This window comes from Musca domestica, unplaced genomic scaffold (assembly GCF_030504385.1).
Source record: "Musca domestica strain aabys unplaced genomic scaffold, Musca_domestica.polishedcontigs.V.1.1 1, whole genome shotgun sequence".
NCBI lineage: Eukaryota > Metazoa > Arthropoda > Insecta > Diptera > Muscidae > Musca > Musca domestica.
In genome coordinates this window covers 20,473,031-20,494,207 of record NW_026712114.1, presented here as the reverse complement: position 1 = coordinate 20,494,207, position 21,177 = coordinate 20,473,031, and the positions used below count along the sequence as shown (strand labels likewise).

The window sequence follows — 21,177 nt, the reverse complement described above, 5'->3', positions numbered from 1 at the left end:
TCTTCGTCGTATTTGTTGTCGTCAGTTTGAGCCAACAACATTCATTCAATATTTTTGCAAACTTTAAATTTAAATGGACACAGACTGAAATGGAAAATCGGAGAAACTAAAACAATGAAAGGATAAAAGGACGTAGAACAAGGAATAAATGAAATGAAAAAAATAACAACAAAGGACCTTAAATAAAGAAGAAGACAACAAAACACAAACAAGAAAACTGACACAAAGCATACTAAACTACAGAAAACAACAAGTCAAAAGTCATTAGTTTAACAAACACGAAAGAAACAAAGAGCAATAAAACTACTGTGGAGGAAGCAACAATGTAAAGTTTTGTTTTAGGCAAAAACGAATGCTACGAGAAAGGATAACAAAAACATAGACGAGTAACATCAAATAAGAAACAGAATGAAAACAACTTAGAACACAAGCAAGAAGTTTAATGAACAAATGTCTGCTACTTCAAAAAGGAAATTTGTGTCTATTAAAAGCTTTGTTAATTTCGAGTCGGTGTTGTATGGAAGCAAAAAATATAATAGCATGGCAGCAAAAACAAATGAATATATACAAATGTTATTATAAACACACAAGTGGAGGGCAACAAACCTGGTTGCATCCAATAGTTGTTTCTTTATGCCGAGTTTTTAAAACAGTGGTTGGTCTGCAGTCGAGGAACAAAAAATAAAATGAGTTTTAATTAAATAAACAATGTTTATGTTTAGCTTTAAAAAAAAAACACATTTATGGAGTTGTAGGATCGCAGAATATGAATCAAACACCCATAAGGGTAAAGGAGGGAAGTGATTGCTCTTGAATGCTCTTTTTCAGAACACAAGATCATATTTTTACGGCCAAATGCTAAATGTGCTGTCAGACAGAAATCCTATAGGAATCTAGGAACAGACTGGGTCAAATTTCAATCTCTTACAACAGAATTGAAACATGAACCTCGAGGTCTGCAATCAACCAGTGGTGGTCTGCAAGAGAGTGGTGAATATTGTTTCAAATCTTCTTCGTTCAAACTATGAGAAGTTTTGTCCAATCACTTACACTGGGAGGAAATCCCAGCTGGTTTGGTGGACTAAGGACCTTACTATTCTTCGGAAAACAACAAGGACGTCATATAGCAAATACCAGCACAACTTAACGTTGTACTTATAAAGCAGATTTTAATAAGTACAAAACTGAACTAAAAAAAGAAACTTCTGTGAGTCTATAGAGGTAGTGGATAATGCAACCAGATTTCGTAAAATACTGGTACGCACTTCTCCCTTGGCAAGGATATAGGTGGCAGTAAGTAATCTCCAACTCCCTCTCTAGATTGCACAGCTGAAGCTGAGAGACTTGTGGGAAGGATAGCAAGCTACCCTAAGATTTTATGAGGTCTCCTGGGATTAATGACATTACAGGGTGAGATGAAAAAACTGCAACCAACTTCAGACTGCTCTCATTTCTAAGCAACTCGTCCGATAGCTGTTAAAATTATTCCAGTGACAGCTCATTATATGTTTATGTTTACAAGCGTACAAAAGCATTTTGCTGAGAATTTTCCAGAAAAAAATTATTCGTGATGAAATTCAACCGTGATAGTGTGATTTCTTTATATTTGGCTGGAAAACCACAAGTGGCTATTGTTAGAGCACTACAACATCCAAATGTGAATAAATCTTTTGTGTCTCGTACCATCGCTCGTTAACGTGATACTGGTAGCGTAGCCCGACGTCAAGGAAGTGGACGGAAGAAAACAGCAATATCAGCAAAAATGGTTCGAAAAGTAGAGAAGCGACGTGATCCGATAGCGGAAAAATGCCTCATGAGCTGAACATATCGCAATATTCCATTCGGCAAACATTGAAAAATGAGCTCGGTGTAAGGCCATTGAAATTCCAAAAAGTATAAGAACTTACACCGCAACAGAAAGAAAATAGATTCAAAAGAGCTAAAAAGTTGCTTCGCTTGGCCGAAAGTGGTGAACTGCCGAATTTGGGTTTCTCCGTTGAGAAAACATTCGTTGTCCAGCAGTTTGTAAACAAACAAAATGATCGTCTTTACTTGCCAAAGAGGTCAGCTGAAAATGTGCACCCTCGGTTGGGCACCAGAACTCAAGCGCCGGCCATAACAGCCGATGGTCGCTCTCCGCTCGTCTTAATCGACCATGACATCAGAATAAATGCCGAATATTATCGCGAAAATATTCTGAGGGGGTATATTAAAGCCTTGGGCACGCAAACATTTTGGCCGCAGACCTTGGACATTCCAACAGGACTCAGCACGCGCCATCCAAGAATGGTTACAAAATGAGGTTTCTCGCTTCATTTCCACCGCACAATGGTTTTTTATTTCACCCTGTATATGTTTCCTCTAACCAAAACTTTAATGCTCCTAGAATGAACACAATGGACCAAAGGTGTTCTAGTGAAGCAGATGCCGACTCTCGAATTTGTAACTGAGTATCCTGAAACCAAATTATACAAATACTTCGATGATTAAAAATTTCCTAAAAAGGATATGACCATGTAATGGAGTCATTGGCGCCATAACCTCCTCTTCGTTATAAAATCAATATCCGATCCGTTATCTCAAAGAATTGCATTTTCCTTTGGATACCAAAATACTAACTCCTACTTGAAAACCCCTTTATAATTATTTTGAGTTTTAAAGATTGTGATATAGAACACAAATATCACTGGAGTCGAAATATGCCGAAAACCAGAAAGACTTATTTACATTTATGACCTTTATCAGGACAAAATACTCCATCAACTTTCAAAATAGCAAAGGGGTCTACTGTAAACGTAGCCATAGGCAGGATATGTGACACATTCTCAACATAACCTACCTATTTTTTACTAACGAAACGAGAACAACTTAAAACCACAAAGGAATTTAAGACATATGGGCGAATTTGAAATGTATTCAAATAGACACAATTCTTCATGAAACATTAAATTGCCATAAGGAGTCCATTTTCCATAGGGATGCAGTGTATGAACATTTTAATAGGGGGTCAAATCACAATACTCTACTACGTAAAGGGCAAGAAACCCCTAAAAGGGAATTCATCCACAACTCCATAAATATGTAATGCCGACGACATCTTTAATTTTCCATGATATTAAAACAAAAACAACAACAATAAAATTCCAATAATTAAGAATTAGGCCACACTGTCTCACATTGGCGCTAAACTAGATTTTTTTTAACAAAAACAATAAAAATGGTTCTTATTACACTTTATAGAACACCGACGACAAACACACAAAAGATAAAACAACACAAAAACACTTAATTTACATTAATCGCCTCTTGATTTCTTAAAGAGGTTTGTTAGCAAAATCTTAAACTTTTTTTTTGTTTTTTTTCTTTTCGGCAATATGGAAAAATATGTCCGCGATTAAAAAAAAGAGAAAACGAAACACAAACGGTACGGTAGTCGTCCACCACAAAAAAAGGAAAGAAAGAATTTCTTATTGTTTTATCTTTGTTACAATTTTGGCGCTTTTTCACTTTATTTATATTGATTTGTTTTCCGCTTGATATAAATTGAAAGTATTTACAGTACTTTTTTGTGTAGCACAATTAATTTATTTTGTTTATTTTTGTTAAATTTCTTTTTGCAATTTTCTCCGCTTCTTCTCAGACCGAATGTGAGAGTATGGAGCCAAGTAAATGTAAAAAACAACGGAGAGATTTCGATGACCACTACACTGAGAGTCAGCAGCCGTCGACGATATAAAATAGAGTTACGGCGTCAAGAATTGGTTGTTAAATTGTTATGAATTTTTAAAACGTTTTTGGTTAATTTCTAATGAGAAAACCGATATATTTATGATATTTGAAGAAATGTAAGAGAGTATTGCGATATTCGACTCTCTGATAGCGTTGCATATAAATTGAAATTAGCAAGACTATTGCAGCGGTGCTCAAGAAGAAATATCTGTTTTCAGTCAAATTTCTCTTTGCTTATTTAAATCAAAAACAAAACAGTGTTAAGTCATTATTTATACAAATATTTTTTATCCATTTGCTTTATAAACTATTTTGGCAAACATTCGTGTTTAAAAACAATTAAATAGAACCGTAAAATAAAAAGAAAAACATAATTTTAATTTTCTCTTAAATTATCTCTTTTTTCTCTTCATGTTTTAGAACACGGTTTTGAGCACCCCTGCTATTGAGACAGATCAGCTTCAATTGATGCGTCAATGAGAATTGTGTTGAAAAAATTGTAGTACAAAATTTCAAGAACGGAAAATCGGGCGTTGTAGGTAGAGAAGGTGGTGCCTATTACGAACAACAAATATCTATTTTAAGATACATATCTTGTAAACAGTATAGAAAAATACTGAATGTAGGAAGTAATGAGGCTATATGATGACCTGTACCTTAACAAGAAATGTCGTAGAAAGAGGTACCCATTGCGAGCTTAAAATTTGAAAAAAATTCCACCGAAAAATGTGGTATAAATCATACAAATACGGAATATCGTTAGATACCGTTATATGATTACTATGCGAAGATGTGGGCCCATATAGGAAAATTTCTGTCTGAAAAGTGCGACAGAAAGCAGAATATCTGGATGTACATTTATATGGGCTCTTTATCAAAACTTAAACCAATATGTACAGTTTTCTGCGATGATGTTTCCCACCAACTGACAACACAAACTGCCAATTTACAGCAAATTCAGATTAAAATCGTAACTAAAACAACCAAAAGACCCTAAAATGCCGGTACAGTTATATGGGAGCTATACCAAAACGTAGACCTAAGAAGCCCATTTTCAATAACAAAAGTTCTACCGATCAAAAATAAAATCTAAGTTAAATCTTGTCAACCTACATCATTTCGTTCGGAAGCTCAATTGATTTCCACAAACGGAATATATACTTATTTGATCTTAAAGCCTTCGTCATGTCCGCCACTATTAAATAGGGAAATATCATTAAATGTCTCCAGTATTTTAAGAGTTATAAACATTACTTCACACGACCAAGCTTTATCGGCGTTATTATTGTTTTACCCGGCATCCATGTCGCAAAATACTTTCAACATAACCACACTTTTTCGCATTTAACTCAAACTCTCTCTCTCCCAATTTGTGCCATTTTTCATTTTTTGCAATTCTCTGTTATTCTTTGTTAGAGAAAACAGAAACAGTGTTTTATTTTCTTTTGAAACAAAAAAACAAAAAACACAAACAAAACAACAAGGCAAACGAGACGAGACAAAACGCAAAAACAGAAAAAATGTCTTATAGGACAACACAAATGCAATTGGAAGGAAAATTGACATACACACGCACGCACACACAAGCAACAAATACAAAATAACCCGTGCCTTTGTGTACCAAAATATACACAACAAATTCTACATGCAAATGATTGTTTTTTCTTTTCTTTTATGATCTTCTTGCTTGCTTATAGTAGTACATATAACATTTAAACAAAATTCACCTCTCAACACTACAAATTAATCAAAAAAACAAATAGATATATTAAAATTTTGTTTGTTGTGTTTTCTTTAGTATTTCTTTCTTTTCAATTGTATGCCGAACGAAATTATCTTTGTTTTCTCGTCGTTTCTTTCTACCACGCACGCACACAAACACACACCAAAACACAAAATGATGAGAAGACTTCTTTCTTGGTCGTTTACCCAAAAAAAGTAAAATCTATTATTAATTTAGTACGACACAAAATCAATTTGTTTTCATAAATATTGCGATGGGATTTTGTTAAATCAACTGTTTAATTCACGTTTATCAACTATTTGCACTTGTTGTTTATATATTTTTCTTAGTTTTTTTCTTTTTCACTATGTGTTATCAACCACGACTTGCAGAGAACCGAGCCATACTGAATTGCATCGCCGGTTGCGGTAGGGTTCTGTAATTTGAATTTTGTTGCAAAAAGTCAGCGGCTTTGCGGCAATGTTTACAAATGGCTGAATTGTGAGTTAATTTTTTTTGCCGTTACTAAAACGACAGTCAAAGGAAGGAAGGAAACCGAATGATTTATGTATATTTCAATAATTTTAAATTTTTACTGAGAGTCTCGGACAGGTATACGAGGTAATTTTGTGCCATAAAAAAATTTTTAGTTCTCTATAAAAAAAAATGTTGTTTAGAACGCAACAAGTCAGTCTTTTTGGAAATCTTCAACATTCTGATAGAAAAGGATTCAGAAGAGCGATAGATGCGAAACTGAAGAATAAGAATAAAAATATTCAAACTCTGCCGATTCGTGAAAGGAGACTTCAATTTTGAATGCGAAAAATATGTAGCTTTATATCTTTATATCAGATTAGAGAACCTCCAAATTCATATATGGAATGCAATAATCTGGTAGGATTATGCGGCAGTGACTTCTGAATATGAATTTTCACACTGAGAAAGAGGTGGTCTGAATAATGGCACGGCAGCGGGTTTTACGATAACGGATTGACCTGAAACGCTAAACCTGCCTGGGATGGAATGAAACGCTGAACCTGCTGTGCATTGTAATTGATGCAGAAAATGTGTGAACTTTAGAATTTTTGCCTGTTTAAGTAGGTTGCTAGACTACGGCGAAAGGGATTATGTTGCGACGTGCTTCAACAATTAGTGCTTGAGCCAAGTTCTAGTGACCCATACATAGAATGTAGGGGGAGTAGCCGTCAAATGTGAAACTGCCGAGTTAGAGGTGTTTTATGTGTATATCCCGCAGGTTAATAAATGTAAACCGCTTTATTTGCCAAACATTAGACCGCTGTTGGTAGGCAATAAAGGCCTGATACTAGGCCGCCATGAGTTTTTACATTCCGTCCTAGATAATGAACAGAGAGGATCAGCGTTGGCGTAGCTGATTGATTGACCCAAATTCCACGAGTATGCCCAACCGAATAAGAGGAGAGTGTTACAGTTCGCTAGATTTAACCCCTTTTTCTCTTAGGTTTAACCCAATCTCTTGATATTCGTCTCCATAATGGAAACGTTGCTGTCCTGAGAACTGAAACAGGGTACCTTCGTCTGAATATTACTATGCTTTGGTTGCAGTACCTGCTTGGGAGCTATCGTGGGAGTCATTCTAACCATTATTTGGTCGACCGAACTTCTCCATCTAGACATATCAGGAAGCGCCTGCATGATCTAGAGGGATGTCCAACTGTATAAGTGATAGCCTCTAGATCATGAGAACTATCAGGCAGGTCTAAGAACATTCATCTTCGGAGTTCACCCCTCATATATTTCAGCAGAACGTCGACCGTCTAGACAAAACAGCGAAAATATGCCCAGTATGGTGCAGTCGACTCAGTTCGTAGTGGACACGAATTAATGAAGGCGTGTGAAACGTCCATTGGCGTATGATACAGGCCTGCACAAACCTACCTCAGAAGATCCTTGTTTGCAGCCTGCGAAGAAGGAAGAATTTTAGAACGTACAGTTAGAACCGGATTTACAGAATTCTGATAGACATGCAAAGCTCGTTCAACAACGACCAGTTCGAATGCTTCTCTTAATTTCGGAATTTCAAGCAATGTTAGTGCGGTAAAATTAAAGAGGCAAAAGAGAACTCTTGAGTTAGTGTCGTGGACACAAGGTAATCCCAAGTGTACGAAGTTCATAGAAAGTACAAAGCGAAATCATGTCATCACTCCGCTGAATGGTCCTTTTTGAGGTACCAGCTGATGAGCTGGCTTGATTTGCCCAGAGTCTGTCAAACTCCTTATTAAAATTGATGAAGTTTCTAGGTACCTGCTCTCCATAAAGCTTCAATGTCTGTATCTGTATCTAAATCCTTTTCTGAATAAATTCAATGAACTCATCCGCCTCTTTATCCGAAGATATCAAGATGACATATGTGAAAGGTTGAACCCCTTTCTCGCGAAACTTGCCGCATATTTCCACGCGAGGAATATTAAAATATCCGCCACGAAATCAACGGTCACATTCTTAACCACATGGTCTGCGGAGATGAAATCAGGGAAATTTAATATCGGCCACGAACTACCCCAACATTATAGGGATCACATTCGACAGCACGTCCAAGTCGTCCGCGCAGGCCACAGCTATATGCGACGAGATAAAAAGTGCGGACAAAGAAACCTCGTTGACCTCTTATAACGCGCGATATGTCGGTTTATGGTCAGCTATAGGGCTCCAGTGTGGTCTGCGAATACTAGTGCTGCCCAGTGGAAGCACATCCAAACCTACCAGAATGCTGCCCTGAGAACTGTGACAGGGTGCCTTCTCATGACACCAGTGGACCATAATCATATGCTTTCGTTGCAGTACCTGCTTGGTTGTTATAGTGAGAGTCATCCCAACCATCTTATGATGGGCGTATCAGGAAGGACATACACGATCTAGACAGGGAGGGCCAACGCTATAAGAGAGAAACTCTAGATCAAGAAGCCTATCAGACAGGTCTGAGTGACATTCATACCGATGCAGCCATAGATGCTATCAGTAATTATAAGATGAATGCCCTCCTCGGACATTTTTTAATTTTATTGAATGAAAGCAAAAAACGTCGGAAATGGCATTAAATTTTAGAATAAGTTTAGATTTATTGAATCGGTTAACTTTGGCACGAATTATGGCATTCAAACGGCCAATGAAACCGTCACACGCTGCCCGAATGTTGCTCTGTGGTATTTTAGCCCATTCCCGGTGAAGCGCTTGCTTGAGGTGATCTTTGGTATTTTTTAGTGCCAACCTTGCTTTCCAAAATACTCCAGATAAAATAGTCCAACGGATTGGTATCCGGAGATTTTGGTGAAAATTGTGCGCTGGAAAGGAAGCGAGGGACCTAATTTTTTAACCATTCTAGGGTGACGCGTGCTGAGTGCGATGATGTTGAGTCCTGTTGGAATGTCCAAGGTCTGCGGCCAAAATGTTTGCGTGCCCTCCAGATTATTTTCGCGATAATATTCCGCATTTATTCTGATGCAACGGTCGAATAATACGAGCGGAGAGTGACCATCGGCTGTTATAGCGGCCCACACCATCACCATGGCCGGTGCTTGAGTTCTGGTGGCCGAATGTGCACATTTTCAGTTAACCTCTTTGGCAAGTAAACACGATCATTTTGTTTGTTTACAAACTGCTGAACTGCGAATGTTTTCTCATCGAAGAAAACCAAATTCCCCAGTTAACCACTTTCGGCCAAGCGAAGCAACTCTTTAGCTCTTTTGAGTCTATTTTCTTTCTGTTGCGGTGTAAGTTCTTGCACTTTTTGGAATTTCAATGGCTCTACCTTGAGCTCATTTTCCAATATTTGCCGAATGGATTTTGCGATATGTTCAGCTCACGAGCACGGACACTGTGACGCGGTTTTCGATCAAGTCAAGTACTTGACGTCGGGCTACGCTACCAGTATCACGGTAACGAGCAATGGTACAAGACACGAAAGATTTATTCATATCTAAATGTCGGAGTGCTCTATCACGCTATTAGATTGAATTCCATCACGAGTAATTCTCACCAAAATGCTTGGAATAATTTTAACAGCTGTCGGACGAGTGGCCTAGAAATGACCGCAGTCTGAAGTTGGTTGCAGTTTTGTCATCTCACCCTGTATACAGTGAATACTGTACTAGGAGACCATCGCAGCTGAAGAGCGAGAGCTGAGGAGTCAGAACGAACACACAGCAGATCAAAGAAGGAATCAAACTGCTTATTCAAATTACTGTAGTTTCTTAGAAGCTGCGCCCTAAAAAATCAAGCTTCAATTTTTGTGTCTTGCACTTTACTTCTATACGCACGACTTCTTTTCCGGAAAAAACCAAAGGACCACGAGTCTTTCCCATGTAAAATAAATTAGTAAGCTAATAATTATTGTACCAAGACCCAAAAAAACACAGGTTTTCATTTCAAAAGTTTCTTTATAAGTATGTGTATATTTATATATCATCATTATTATTTTGAAAATGTTTCTCTTTTCAAGAAAAGTGTTATACATATGTATATTGAATTTTTTGTTTGCATTGTGTTAGCGATGATGTCGGCGGATGTGCATCAAATCTTTATCGACATAATTTCTAGTTACTTTTTTCTTAAAAACATATACTTTTTGTTTTTTGTATATTCTATGTGTGTAATTATAGCTAAACAGAAAAAATATGTATAGTTTTATTTATCTGATTTTGTTTTTATTTTTTTATAAATTCTTGATTCTTTTGCTGTACGAATTTGTAATTCGTTTGGTGATGGGGGGAGGGGAGGAAATAATAATCATCTAAAGTAAACTAGAAAAAAAAAAAAAAAAACGTGTGTATATAAGTACATGTTATAAGCATTGACTTATATATATATATATATCTATAAACAATAATAGGACAAATGACGTTGACGACAATAAGACGAATTGGAAAACTGTAATATTAACTACAATTATACATATAAAAATTCTTTTCTTAGTTGTCTAAATAAATACAAAAACATTTTAGTTACGACTATATGTATATGATTAATTGCTAAGTTTTCGTTTTTTTTTAATTTTTCTTTATATTTTAATAAAAAGAGAACCTAAAAAATACACTATTTATATACATTTAGAATTAATTGTTAAGAGTATTATTTACACGCTATATTATATATGTGATATTTATATATATTTATAAAAAAATGTAAAACTGAATACATTAAGGACTTAAGTGGGCAATGTACTTTAAAAGTACGTCAGCTTATTTTCTATTAAAAAAATTGAAACATTTGTAAAATTATAACTTACATTATTTTGTTAAAAATACTATATTGTGTTGTTGTTTAAAAAAAAATATTTAAGGAATAGTAGTTTTTTAATCTTCTAGTCTCTATTTTTCGATTCGATTTTTGAATATGTTTCAAAACGATTTCTTTATACTACATTTAATTTCGATCATTCTTTTTTTTAATAAATAACATGTATTTATTGCTTGTATGATTTACTGATGAAAGGAGTATTATTTACATTTTCCTGTACATATTTTCTTACAAATCACAGTCGTTTCAAAACGAAACATTTTTTACACAAAACAAATAATTTTTAAAAGGGGATAAAGGAAAGTTTTTAAAGCAAATTTAGTAGAACAGAAAATTTTTAAATAAAACGAAAAAAAATTAAGAGAGCTAAAATGGTCTCAGGTGGGAAAAAAGTCTGATATCCATAAAAACAATATATTAGAAGTTATCACAAATAAGTCGAGTGGTCAAGAATTGTAGATGGAAACAATGAAATATAATTGAAAACAAAATTTAAACCCTAAGGTATATTGCTAATTTTTTTTCAATATAGATAATTTTATAGCTTGCATAAAGTGTGCCAAATGCGGATAGTTACTCCTTCAAAGGGTACAAATTTATGTATACGAAATTCATAATATTTAAACAATTATTTTTAAAATGTATCTAAAAGGAGATAATATTTGAATATGTTATTTCCAAGGGCTTTAGATCTATTGGTTAATAGAAATTGTGTTGGGTGACCATATTGAATTTAAGTCCTGAAAGTACTCCAGTCCCATACCTATAAATCTCGACACATGAACTTCGAGTTACAACATACCAATAAACGGTAATATATAAATATATACCTATGGTCTCAGATGCAGAATTCTAAGGGAGCAGCATATCAGGTAGATTATTTTGGAATTCTCATTTAAGCTTAAAAAAGTGAATATTGTGTTTTTCAAGCTGAAGGCATAACTATTAAAAACGCTTTAGGTGTAAACAGTGTCCTTGATGCCTCGATGACCCTTTATGTGCTATACCCTCACATCTCGACGAACGAATATCGGGATACTTGATGTACGCATTGTAATGTATCGTTTTCCAAGCTAAATGGTTTGCTATTAAAAATAGGGTTTTTGGGAATTAATTTTTTAAGGATTTTAATATACAGGGTGAGATGAAAAAACTGTAACCAACTTCAGACTACTGTCATTTCTAAGCCACTCGTCCGACAGCTGTCAAAATTATTCCAGTGACAGCTCATTATATTGTTTACAAGCGTACAAAAGCATTTTGGTGAGAATTTTCTGGAAAAAAAGTTATTCGTGATGGAATTCAAACGAAATCGTGCGATTTCTTTCTTGATACTGGTAGCGTAGCCCAACGTCAAGGAAGTGGACGGAAGAAAACAGCAACATCAGCAGAAATGGTTCGAAAAGTAAAGAAGCGACGAATCGAAACCCGCGTCGAAGTGGCCGAAAAATGGCTTGTGAGCTGAACATGTCGCAATATTCCATTCGGCAAATATTGAAAAATGAGGTAGGGGTAAAGCAATTGAAATTCCAAAAAGTGCAATAGCTTATCCCGCAACAGAAAGAAAATAGACTCAAAAGAGCTAAAGCATTGCTAGACCGAAAGTGGTGAACTGCCCAATTTGGGTTTCTGCGATGAGAAAACATTTTTTTATTTATTGTTAATTTGTACAGTAACCTAGCCCATAGAGCCCTGGGCGGTTCCAAAAACTTCTATACATGACTACTCCGTTGTCCAGCAGTTTGTAAACAAACAAAATGATCGTGTTTACTTGCCAAAGAGGTCAGCTGAAAATGTTCACCTTCGGTTGGCCACCAGAACTCAAGCGCCGGTCATGGTTATGGTGTGGGCCGCCATAACAGCCGATGGTCGCTCTCCGCTCGTATTAATCGACCGTGGCATCAGAATAAATGCCGAATATTATCGATAAAATATTCAGGAAGATGTATTAAAGCCATGGGCACCCAAACATTTTGGCCGCAGACCTTGGACATTCAAACAGGACTCAGCACCATTGCACTCAGCACGCGCCAGCTAAGAATGGTTACAAAATGAGGTTCCTCCCTCCATTTCCAGCGCACAATGGCTACCAAAATCTCCGGATACCAATCCGTTGGACTATTGTGTCTGGAGTATTCTGGAAACCAAGGTTGGCACTAAAAAATACCAAAGTGTCGATAACCTCAAACAAGCGCTTCGCCGGGAATGGGCCAAAATTACGCAGAGCAACATTCGGGCAGCGTGTGACGGTATCATTCAATAAAATTAAAAAAATAATTTTGGAGTTTGATTTTGTTGCACCTTTTTTATCTCACCCTGTATGTGGACCGCTATCTGCCTGATAGGTTCCAATTCAAAATGTGGGTACAATCATCAAAATTCCCAATAATGGAATTTTTTTTGTCATGGACCGATATATGCCATTTTCAATTCCATAACTCAATCTTACATAACATGTGTGTGATCAAAATTTTAGTCATCTAGGTTTCCTATTTCCTCGAAAGTTAGAGATTTTCACAAACGGACAGCGGAATACAATTGAATCGCTGATAACGAATATACTTTGTTGGGCAGTAAATGGTTCTTTCGATGAGTTACAATCTGAATGACATAGCTTTATATTCCCTCCATACTATGAATTGTGAAGAGGAAAATTGAAGATAATATCGCCAAAACGTAGAATCTTGTATTTGCTATCATGGATAATGTACCCAACAGTGGATACAAAATGGAAATATTCTCTTTAAAGACATCTTTCTTTATTATGGATAAACTTTCCATACAATTTCTTCCATTGTAGACTTCCTCCATCTTTTTAAATTACATTTCTCCCTCGATTTTTCAACTTTGCAAAGAAGTGCAAATCTTTTCAACTTGTAATTAAAAGTGGACACTGTACAACTTGGAAATATTAAATCGACCACAAAAGCCCAATCCCCTTCAATCCACGTCTCCCCTACAAATTCTCTTTCCTCCTAAATTTCCGTTACCAATTTTCCGTCAAATGTCCTCTTCATTCATTCAGTCTCTAACACAATTTTACTCACTTTCATCAGAAATCATCAAACATATATTGTTCTATTAGCATATCTATATCCTGCTAGTTGGAGTTTTCGGGAAATTCATTAATAGAAATGGTCATTTTTTCTTCATCATCTCCGCTGTCTTCTTCGTCGTCCATTAGCTCATCGTCTTCGTCGTCATCACAGTCATCGTCCTCGCCATAGCTATCGGTTTGATTGGAAATATCAGCCTCATGCATTATTAGACCACCACCACCACCACCGGTGGATGAATTGTTTAAACTGCCATCCAGCGATGACATAGAAGTATTGCCCATACCCGAGCCATTGCCACCGGCCACACTCACCACCATGCCACCAGTTGAACCCGCAACTGTATTGGCATCTAAATGATGTTGTTGGTGACCTCCTCTTTGTGGCATATCCATTCCCACAACATTTTCCATATCCTGCATATCATCTCCGCCCGGTTCTTGTTTGATATTATCCTGTTTATAATTATACAATTCAATACGTTCGAGAGCTGCCCGAGATTTCTGATGGGTTTTGATGTGTTTGGATAAGTGATCGGAACGCATAAATTTCTTATAACATTCGGGACATTGAAATCGTTTCTCCCCTGTGTGGGTTCGACGATGACGCTGCAGTTCATCGGATCGTGTGAAACGTTTACCACAGAAAAGCCAGGAACAGACAAACGGTCGTTCGCCTGTGTGCCAACGTAAATGGGCTCGCAGATGGGATGTCTTGCCATAGACTTTATTGCAACCGGGTATGTGGCAGATGTGTTGTTTTTTGCGATCGGACTTGTTTTCACCATCCACACAGTTGGGGCAGGTGCAGGCAACTCGTTTCAGACGCGGTTTTATACCCAAATTACCGGGATCATTTAGATTGATATTTACATTGACGGAAGTTTGTGTGGGTGGTGGTGGTTGTGGCGGGGGAGCTGCTCCTGTTGCTGGCTGGACTATGGAGGACGCAGCATTAGCATTCTGTTGTTGTGCTTGAGTTGTTGTATTTGATGTTTGATTGCTATTCTGCTGTTGCGTGTTGTTATTGGCATTGGTGGTTGTGGCGGCAATGGTAATTTGTGTGCCTCCTAAATTACTGGTCACCGATGATGTTGATGTTTGTGGTGCTGTTGTTGAAACACTTAAATTACTCCCAGCATGGGGTTTAATGAGTGTGGTCCTGCCAATTGGTATGGTGAAATGTTGTTGCTGCTGGTGTGCTCCTTGCAAGTTGGCTGGAATGGGAGTAATTTGCAGTGATGCCGGCAAAGTTACTGGTATTCCCATATTATCGATGGCTGAGACGATATGTTGTTGCTGTTGGGATTGCTGGGATTGTTGCTGCTGCTGTTGTTGTTGTTGTTGCTGGAATTGATGTTGCTGCTGCTGCAAATGTTGTTGTTGCTGCTGCTGTTGCTGTTGAGCTTGTTGGAGTTGCTGTTGGATTTGCTGTAATTGCGCCTGTTGCTGCTGTACCTGTAAGGATGCGTAGACTGTTAGTTTAACAGCGTGTCAAGGGGAAAGATCATTCATTAAAATTTGTTCGTCTTTAAGGAATTCTTTTGTTATTATATTTTTTGTATTGATGTTGTTGTTGTTTTGTTATTTAAAATTCAAAAAAGAAGCCACCATCACCAGATTTTATTATCAACTAATTATTGTTAATAATTTTTATTTGATTTAAAATTTTGAAAAGCAAGGGACAGGAGTTATGGGATTTAATGTTAATGTGTTAGATGGATGGTAGATTTGAATGGAGTATATGCATATGATTTTAGTAGAAAGGATTAGGAGCCAAAGCCAAACAGGATTAGAGATGCGAAGCCCAGAGTAATATGGAATGCCTAATGAACGAAAGCTTTCAATGTGAAAGCCGCATTTGGTTTAGGAAGAAATTCATTTAGGGGTCTAAAATGTATATTTCGAGGTGTTACAAACGGAATGACAAACTTAAAATACCCTCCATACTATGGTGGAGGGTATAAAAATGTTTTTCATTGTAAACAGAGTTCCACCGCTATATACTGTCAAAATTTCAAACGATCCGCGAGTTCCCCCTTACACTCGACTTGAGTCTCGTCGAAATATATAAGACGAAATGCTATTTTTATAACAGGCTATTTTATGAAAACAACCTTAAGTATGTAGTCTGTAATATGGACGCATCCAAGGCGTCATTAGAGAATATACTTTTTTAAAACAGGGACTGAAGATCTGTTGAATATGGCTTGAGTTCTTTAATGCTATCTAAATATATACTGATGCCCAGATTGTATCTGGATTTTTGTTAAATTTCAATGAAAAAGTTCTGGATTCTATACTATGTCGTAGCTTTAATCCAATAACAATCAATATTTATGAAATTTTACAAATATTTTTTGGTTGCCTCAGGAAATATTTGACCAGACCCATTTAAACTCCCAATCTTTTTAACTCCAGCTCCATTTCCAATCCTCTTATAAACTTCATAGACAAAAAACACCAATTAAACAAATCAATTTAGAAAACAATTCTTATTTTCTAATGAAATCTGGTTGATAAGCGAGTGAGCGGGAGTCGAATCGCTTAAGGATTCCCAATGACAGATACAGATAAATATAACAAATAAGTAAATTTCCAAAGACATAAAACAAATTTTAGTGCGAAACGACTTCCGTGATAAATAAATATATAGATAGATACATGTATATGTACGTATGCATGTGGGTTATGATGTTGTTGCTTATGATTAGATTTTTGTGTCATCAAGCACCACACATATTTAGCAAACAAAAATGCGAAAAAAAATCACTCACCTGGGTAACAGTTGTAGCCTGTGGCATTAACCATTTAATTTGGGTACTCGTCACAGCATTGGCAGCAACGGGTGAGGCAGGAACACTAATGGATGTGGTACCGGCAGGAATGCTGCCGCCGTTATCTGGTGGTTCTTGTTTAATGTTGGTGATCAATGTCTGGCCAATTTGTGTGGGTGATGGTGGTTCCTGCTTGGGCTGCTGCAAAGTGGCCGAAGTTATGGCCGTTGTGCTACTGGGTGTATTGTTCTGTTGTGTGGCCAACTGGTGATGTTGCTGCTGCTGGTTGGTGCTGTTGTTATTGTTGGCCGGGGAAGTTTGATTTGTGGTGGACTGTTGTTGTCCTGTGGTGGTGACATTCGAGGAATTGCCAGTGATTTGTTGCAATGTTGCCGTTGTAACACTGCCCGGCGTTGTATTGTTTGTTGTTGATGTTGGTTGGGAAGCTTGTGGAGATGGCTGTGTGGAGGTGGTTGTGGGAGCATTTTGTGATGTTGACTGGGCGGTTGACTGAGAGTGGGAATTAGAATTTGTGGTCTGGGGAGAGGATTGTTGTACATTTTGTTGCCCGGCATTGGCGGCCGTTTGAGGACCAGCTGCCGCTGTTGCAGCTAAAATCTGTTGAATATTAGCAGCCTGCAGATTGGGCGGTAGTTGTTGAGCCTGAATAATTTGCACCTGACCTATACCGGGAATATTTTGTATGGGCAATGCTTGCAGTCCGGGCATTTGTTGGAATTGTATGAGATTCGCTGCTGCTGTTTGGGGTACTGTGGCAGTTGCGGATGCAGTTGTTGCTTGTGGTGCAGGGGTTGCGGTGGCCGCAGTTTGATGAGTTGCAGCAGCAATATTGGCACGTTGGAATTGTTGCAGTTGTTGAGCTGGTATTACCGTAACCTGTTGCCCTTGGGCATTGGTTATGGTTATGGGTTGATTGGTAGGTATTTGAGCTCCCGACTCATTAGCCGCATTGATGGCATTGATTATTTGTTGCTGTTGTTGTTGTAATTGCTGCTGATGTTGAACTTGGGCAGCCTGCTGTTGAGCAGCCACAGCTGCCGCTGCAGCTTGTTGTTGGACTTGTTGCTGTTGCTGCTGTTGTACTTGTACCTGTTGCTGTTGTTGCTGCTGCTGTTGTTGTTGCTGATGGACAACTGCTGCCGCCTGCTGCTGGGCCACAGCTGCATTCTGAATGTGAATAATATTGGCATTAGTGGGTAATTGCTGATAGGATGTTAGAGCATTCAGTGGAGCCAATTGGACCTGCTGAATCTGCCCGCTCGGAGTGACAATCTGTGCTATTTGCGTATACTGTGGTATTATTTGAGGCATGGCCATGTGTTGGGCGGTTGGAAGAAGATTGGTTGCTGAAATGCCACTCGCTCCACCGGCCAATTGCTGGACGGGTACGTGTACGGTTTGATAGATAGTCTGACCATTTGCCGTTTGTATGGGAACTTGTACTGCAACGGTGGTCTGTTGTATTGCTGGTTGGGGAACGGCAGCCGTAGGTGCTTGCTGCAAGGTTGGAGGAAATTGCACAATTTGTTGCAGTTGTGATGCTGTGCCCGTCGTAGCAGTTGTGGCGGGCCCGGCTTGGCGGATTTGTATATTTTGCAGTGTTTGACCATTGTCAAGTTTTATGGAAGCATTTCCACCAGCTGCCAGGAGTTGTTGTAAATTGCCCAAGAGGCCGTTGGCTGCAGCCACAGAGGTGGGAATCTGTATATTTGTACCGGGAATTGTTATTGTGCTGGGCAAAGTTGTGGTTGTCGTCGTACCACCAGTTGGTGTTATATTTGCCGTTTGCAGGGGAGCATTTTGTCCAGGAGTTGCATTGTTGGGAACTGATCCTGACGTTGCATTGCTATTGGCAGCTGCAGCGGCGTTATTTACCTGTTGTTGTTGCTGCTGCTGTTGGGCCTGTTGCTGGGCTTGCTGCTGTTGTTGCTGTGCCTGTTGTTGGGCTTGGGCCTGTGCTTGAGCCTGGACCTGGGCCTGTAACTGAGACTGCTGCTGTTGTTGTTGCTGCTGCTGGAACAACTGCTGCAATTGCTGCTGTTGGATTTGCTGCGGTGTGGGAGCTGTCGTTATGGGTATTTGTATATTCGTCCCGGGTATTGTGAACATTGTCTGTTCTTGCAGAGCCCCAGCAGTACCGAATCCAGCTGGCAGTTGTATGGTTTGTCCTAGACCCTGTATAAATTGCGTACCCGGTTGCAGCTGTACTGCTGTGGTCTGTTGGGCAGCCTGTGGTGCACGTACTATCTGTCCATTGGGCGTTAAAAATACCTGTTGGCCGTTGATATTTACCGGTTGAGCTGCCGCCAATTGGGTATTAAAGTTCGGTATGAATATAGCTTCCTGTCCATCTATATTCACCGTTTGCATCGGCTGCACTATTTGGAACATATTTTGTGGCAATGTTTGCGTCTGTTGGTGGGGTGTTTGCTGTTGGGCTGCAGCTGCCTGCAAAAACTGTTGCGGCAATTGTTGAATATTAATGATCTGTGACAAAGGTATTTGATTCGGCTGCAAAGTGGTGCTACCGGCCGCCTGCAATTGGGCCTGACCCGCCTGGCCGGCAGCAGGATTCATAAATGTGGCTTTAACTTGGGTGGGCTGTGATTGGATTTGTTGTTGTTGGCCCGCTGCATTTTGGACAGTTGTTTGTTGTTGCGTCTGCTGTTGTTGTTGTTGCTGCTGCTGTACCTGTGTCTGCTGTGTAGGCGGGGCTGTAGCAGAGGCATTACCTTGCGCGGCAGAGGGATTTTTGTATTGTAACATTTTATCAAGTTGCTATAAACTCGCAATGCTGCTTCTTCACTGTATTAGAAAATCATTATTGCAAAATTGATTATTCTTAAAAGTTATTGATTACACGCCTTTGATTTCTTCTCACGTCGTTGATTGATTTTTTTTCTTTTGGAAAATCTTCTTCCATAAACACACAAATGCACACGCACACACAGTAGCAACCCGTTTCATAGATAGGTAAGCAGTCGATGAAGAAGAAGCACCAGTAGCAGCAGCAGAGTAGAAACTCACTGGTCTTTCTTTTTTTCAATGAACTCTGGCAGACATCAAATTGTGGCACTTTTTGTTTTCTTCTTTTTACATTGTTTTCCTAGGCGCAAAGTAAAAACTTCATATTTCCCTAATAACTTATATCATATATTATTAAATAAATATACTTTTAATGTTTAAAATCACAATTTATTTCGATTGTTTATTATTCTATTATTGTTGAATGAAATTTTTCACTTGTTTCGTGCGGCCATCTTTTTTTCTGGTTTTAACTAGAGTTGGCAGAGAGTCGATTGTAATATCGATAGTATCGATACATTGTTTTGAAAAGGAGTATCGAATGAAAGTTTTCTTTATCGATGTTATCGTATGCCAGCAATGGGAGTGTGGATTTATTAAAAGAATTTTGTCACAGATGATTCAAATTCCCTGCTTTTATTTTTAAAAGATAGAAACAAAACTACAACAAATAGAATTTAACAACAACCATATAGAAATTTGTTACAGTAACTAATAATAGTGTCATATGTTTGTGTCCAAACAGGGCATTTGTGTTATGTAATTTAAAGTGCAGACCAGATCTTTCTAAAATGCTTCATTTTAATATTTTCATATCCTTCCCCTCAATATATAGTTGTCAGAGAGGATACAAACCTTGCATTACTTCAAGGAATCGCTAGGAAAATTCCTCTGCATCTCGGAGAATAAACAATTGATCATTTGCAGAACTGCAAGAATGTAAAACATTTTACTAGGATAACAAATATCCTGTTATAATATCGACAAAAAAATTGTAAAAATATTAGATTCTTGCAGGTTTTGCAACAGAGCAAACAGTTTTACTCAAAAATTTTATATTAAGGACATCTATAACAAAAGCATTACATTTTTTATGCCCCATTTTATTATTTTTTATATCTTATGTTTACACCTTTGTATCTAGGCTGAACGAAGGTTGATAACTTTGCTAATTTTTTTGCAGTGATGCCAAGTTTGGGTGTATATAGTGTCAGAAATCTATTGTAGAGGGCACACTCGGTCGTTCAGATAATTTCTGAAAGAGATAAATAGAACACATCCGAACAAATAGCTACACATTGTGGCATTCCAAAATATGTAAAAAAAAGGAAAATAATCTCCTTAAATAATTGGTCACTAGGGACTTGTTTTGGTATAGACCTAATGTTACTGATTCCAACATTTTTTTGTAAAAAATAAAATAAAACACTGACGTCTTGAGAATCTAAGAGCTTTATTTCTTCACAATTTTCGTCAATCTTTTCTCATATAAACTTTTAAATACATTTTTTAGCATTAATCAGAATTAATTTTTATTAGAGCAGCATTGATCCTTGGGTCCATTCTTGCAGACACAATTGCATTCCTTGTTGCAGGCACAGTTGTCACCACATTTGGTTGTGGAACATTGGCAGTCTAAAAAGAAAAAATGGTTATTAATTAAACAAATTAATGCCTTGAGTTCCAAACTACTTACTGTTATTGCATCCTTTGCAAACCATTTTGGCAAAGAGTTTTCTTTTTATTATTTTTTTAATGACACGTATAAGTTGTGATCTGAACTTATGTTCTAA

At 37.7% G+C, this 21,177-nt stretch overlaps 3 protein-coding genes across 12 annotated transcripts in view; all 3 read right to left on the bottom strand.

Moving 5' to 3' along the window:
* LOC101894082 (CCR4-NOT transcription complex subunit 6-like) overlaps positions 1 to 5,874 on the bottom strand; it is a 182,939-nt gene extending 177,065 nt beyond the window's left edge. For 3 of the 10 annotated variants that reach the window (XM_011292298.3, XM_059120392.1, XM_059120372.1), the window contains exons 1-2: positions 3,295 to 3,675; positions 607 to 661 (exon numbers count right to left, since the gene is read on the bottom strand). Coding sequence is in view for 1 of the 10 variants with exons in the window: in XM_059120372.1 (XP_058976355.1) it covers positions 607 to 616 (10 nt within the window). In the remaining 9 variants the exon portion in view is untranslated. Of the gene's footprint in view, positions 1 to 606; positions 662 to 3,294; positions 3,676 to 5,456; positions 5,607 to 5,658 lie in introns of those variants that run through there. The other 7 variants (XM_011292300.3, XM_005178711.4, XM_059120395.1 and 4 more) reach the window with 5 other exon arrangements.
* A 3,989-nt stretch (positions 5,875 to 9,863) lies between these two features.
* LOC101896626 (putative uncharacterized protein DDB_G0271606) lies at positions 9,864 to 19,863 on the bottom strand. The gene is made up of 2 exons (XM_020035136.2): positions 16,559 to 19,863; positions 9,864 to 15,239 (listed from the first exon to the last, which is right to left on the bottom strand). Exons 1-2 carry the CDS (start codon positions 19,343 to 19,345, stop codon positions 13,827 to 13,829), a joined length of 4,200 nt encoding a protein of 1,399 aa, XP_019890695.2. The 5' UTR covers positions 19,346 to 19,863; the 3' UTR covers positions 9,864 to 13,826.
* Positions 19,864 to 20,818: 955 nt separating this feature from the next.
* LOC101896808 (metallothionein-2) lies at positions 20,819 to 21,177 on the bottom strand. The gene is made up of 2 exons (XM_005178725.4): positions 21,081 to 21,177; positions 20,819 to 21,019 (listed from the first exon to the last, which is right to left on the bottom strand). Exons 1-2 carry the CDS (start codon positions 21,103 to 21,105, stop codon positions 20,910 to 20,912), a joined length of 135 nt encoding a protein of 44 aa, XP_005178782.2. The 5' UTR covers positions 21,106 to 21,177; the 3' UTR covers positions 20,819 to 20,909.

Excerpts from the sequence above, each read along its gene's own strand:
- LOC101896808 (XM_005178725.4), bottom strand. The coding sequence starts at position 21,105 with ATGGTTTGCAAAGGATGCAATAACA. Across the intron at positions 21,020-21,080 it reads TTGCAAAGGATGCAATAACA|ACTGCCAATGTTCCACAACC; the intron begins GTAAGTAGTTTG and ends TTTTCTTTTTAG.
- LOC101896626 (XM_020035136.2), bottom strand. The coding sequence starts at position 19,345 with ATGTTACAATACAAAAATCCCTCTGCCGCGCAAGGTAATGCCTCTGCT. Across the intron at positions 15,240-16,558 it reads AGGCTACAACTGTTACCCAG|GTACAGCAGCAACAGGCGCA; the intron begins GTGAGTGATTTT and ends GCATCCTTACAG.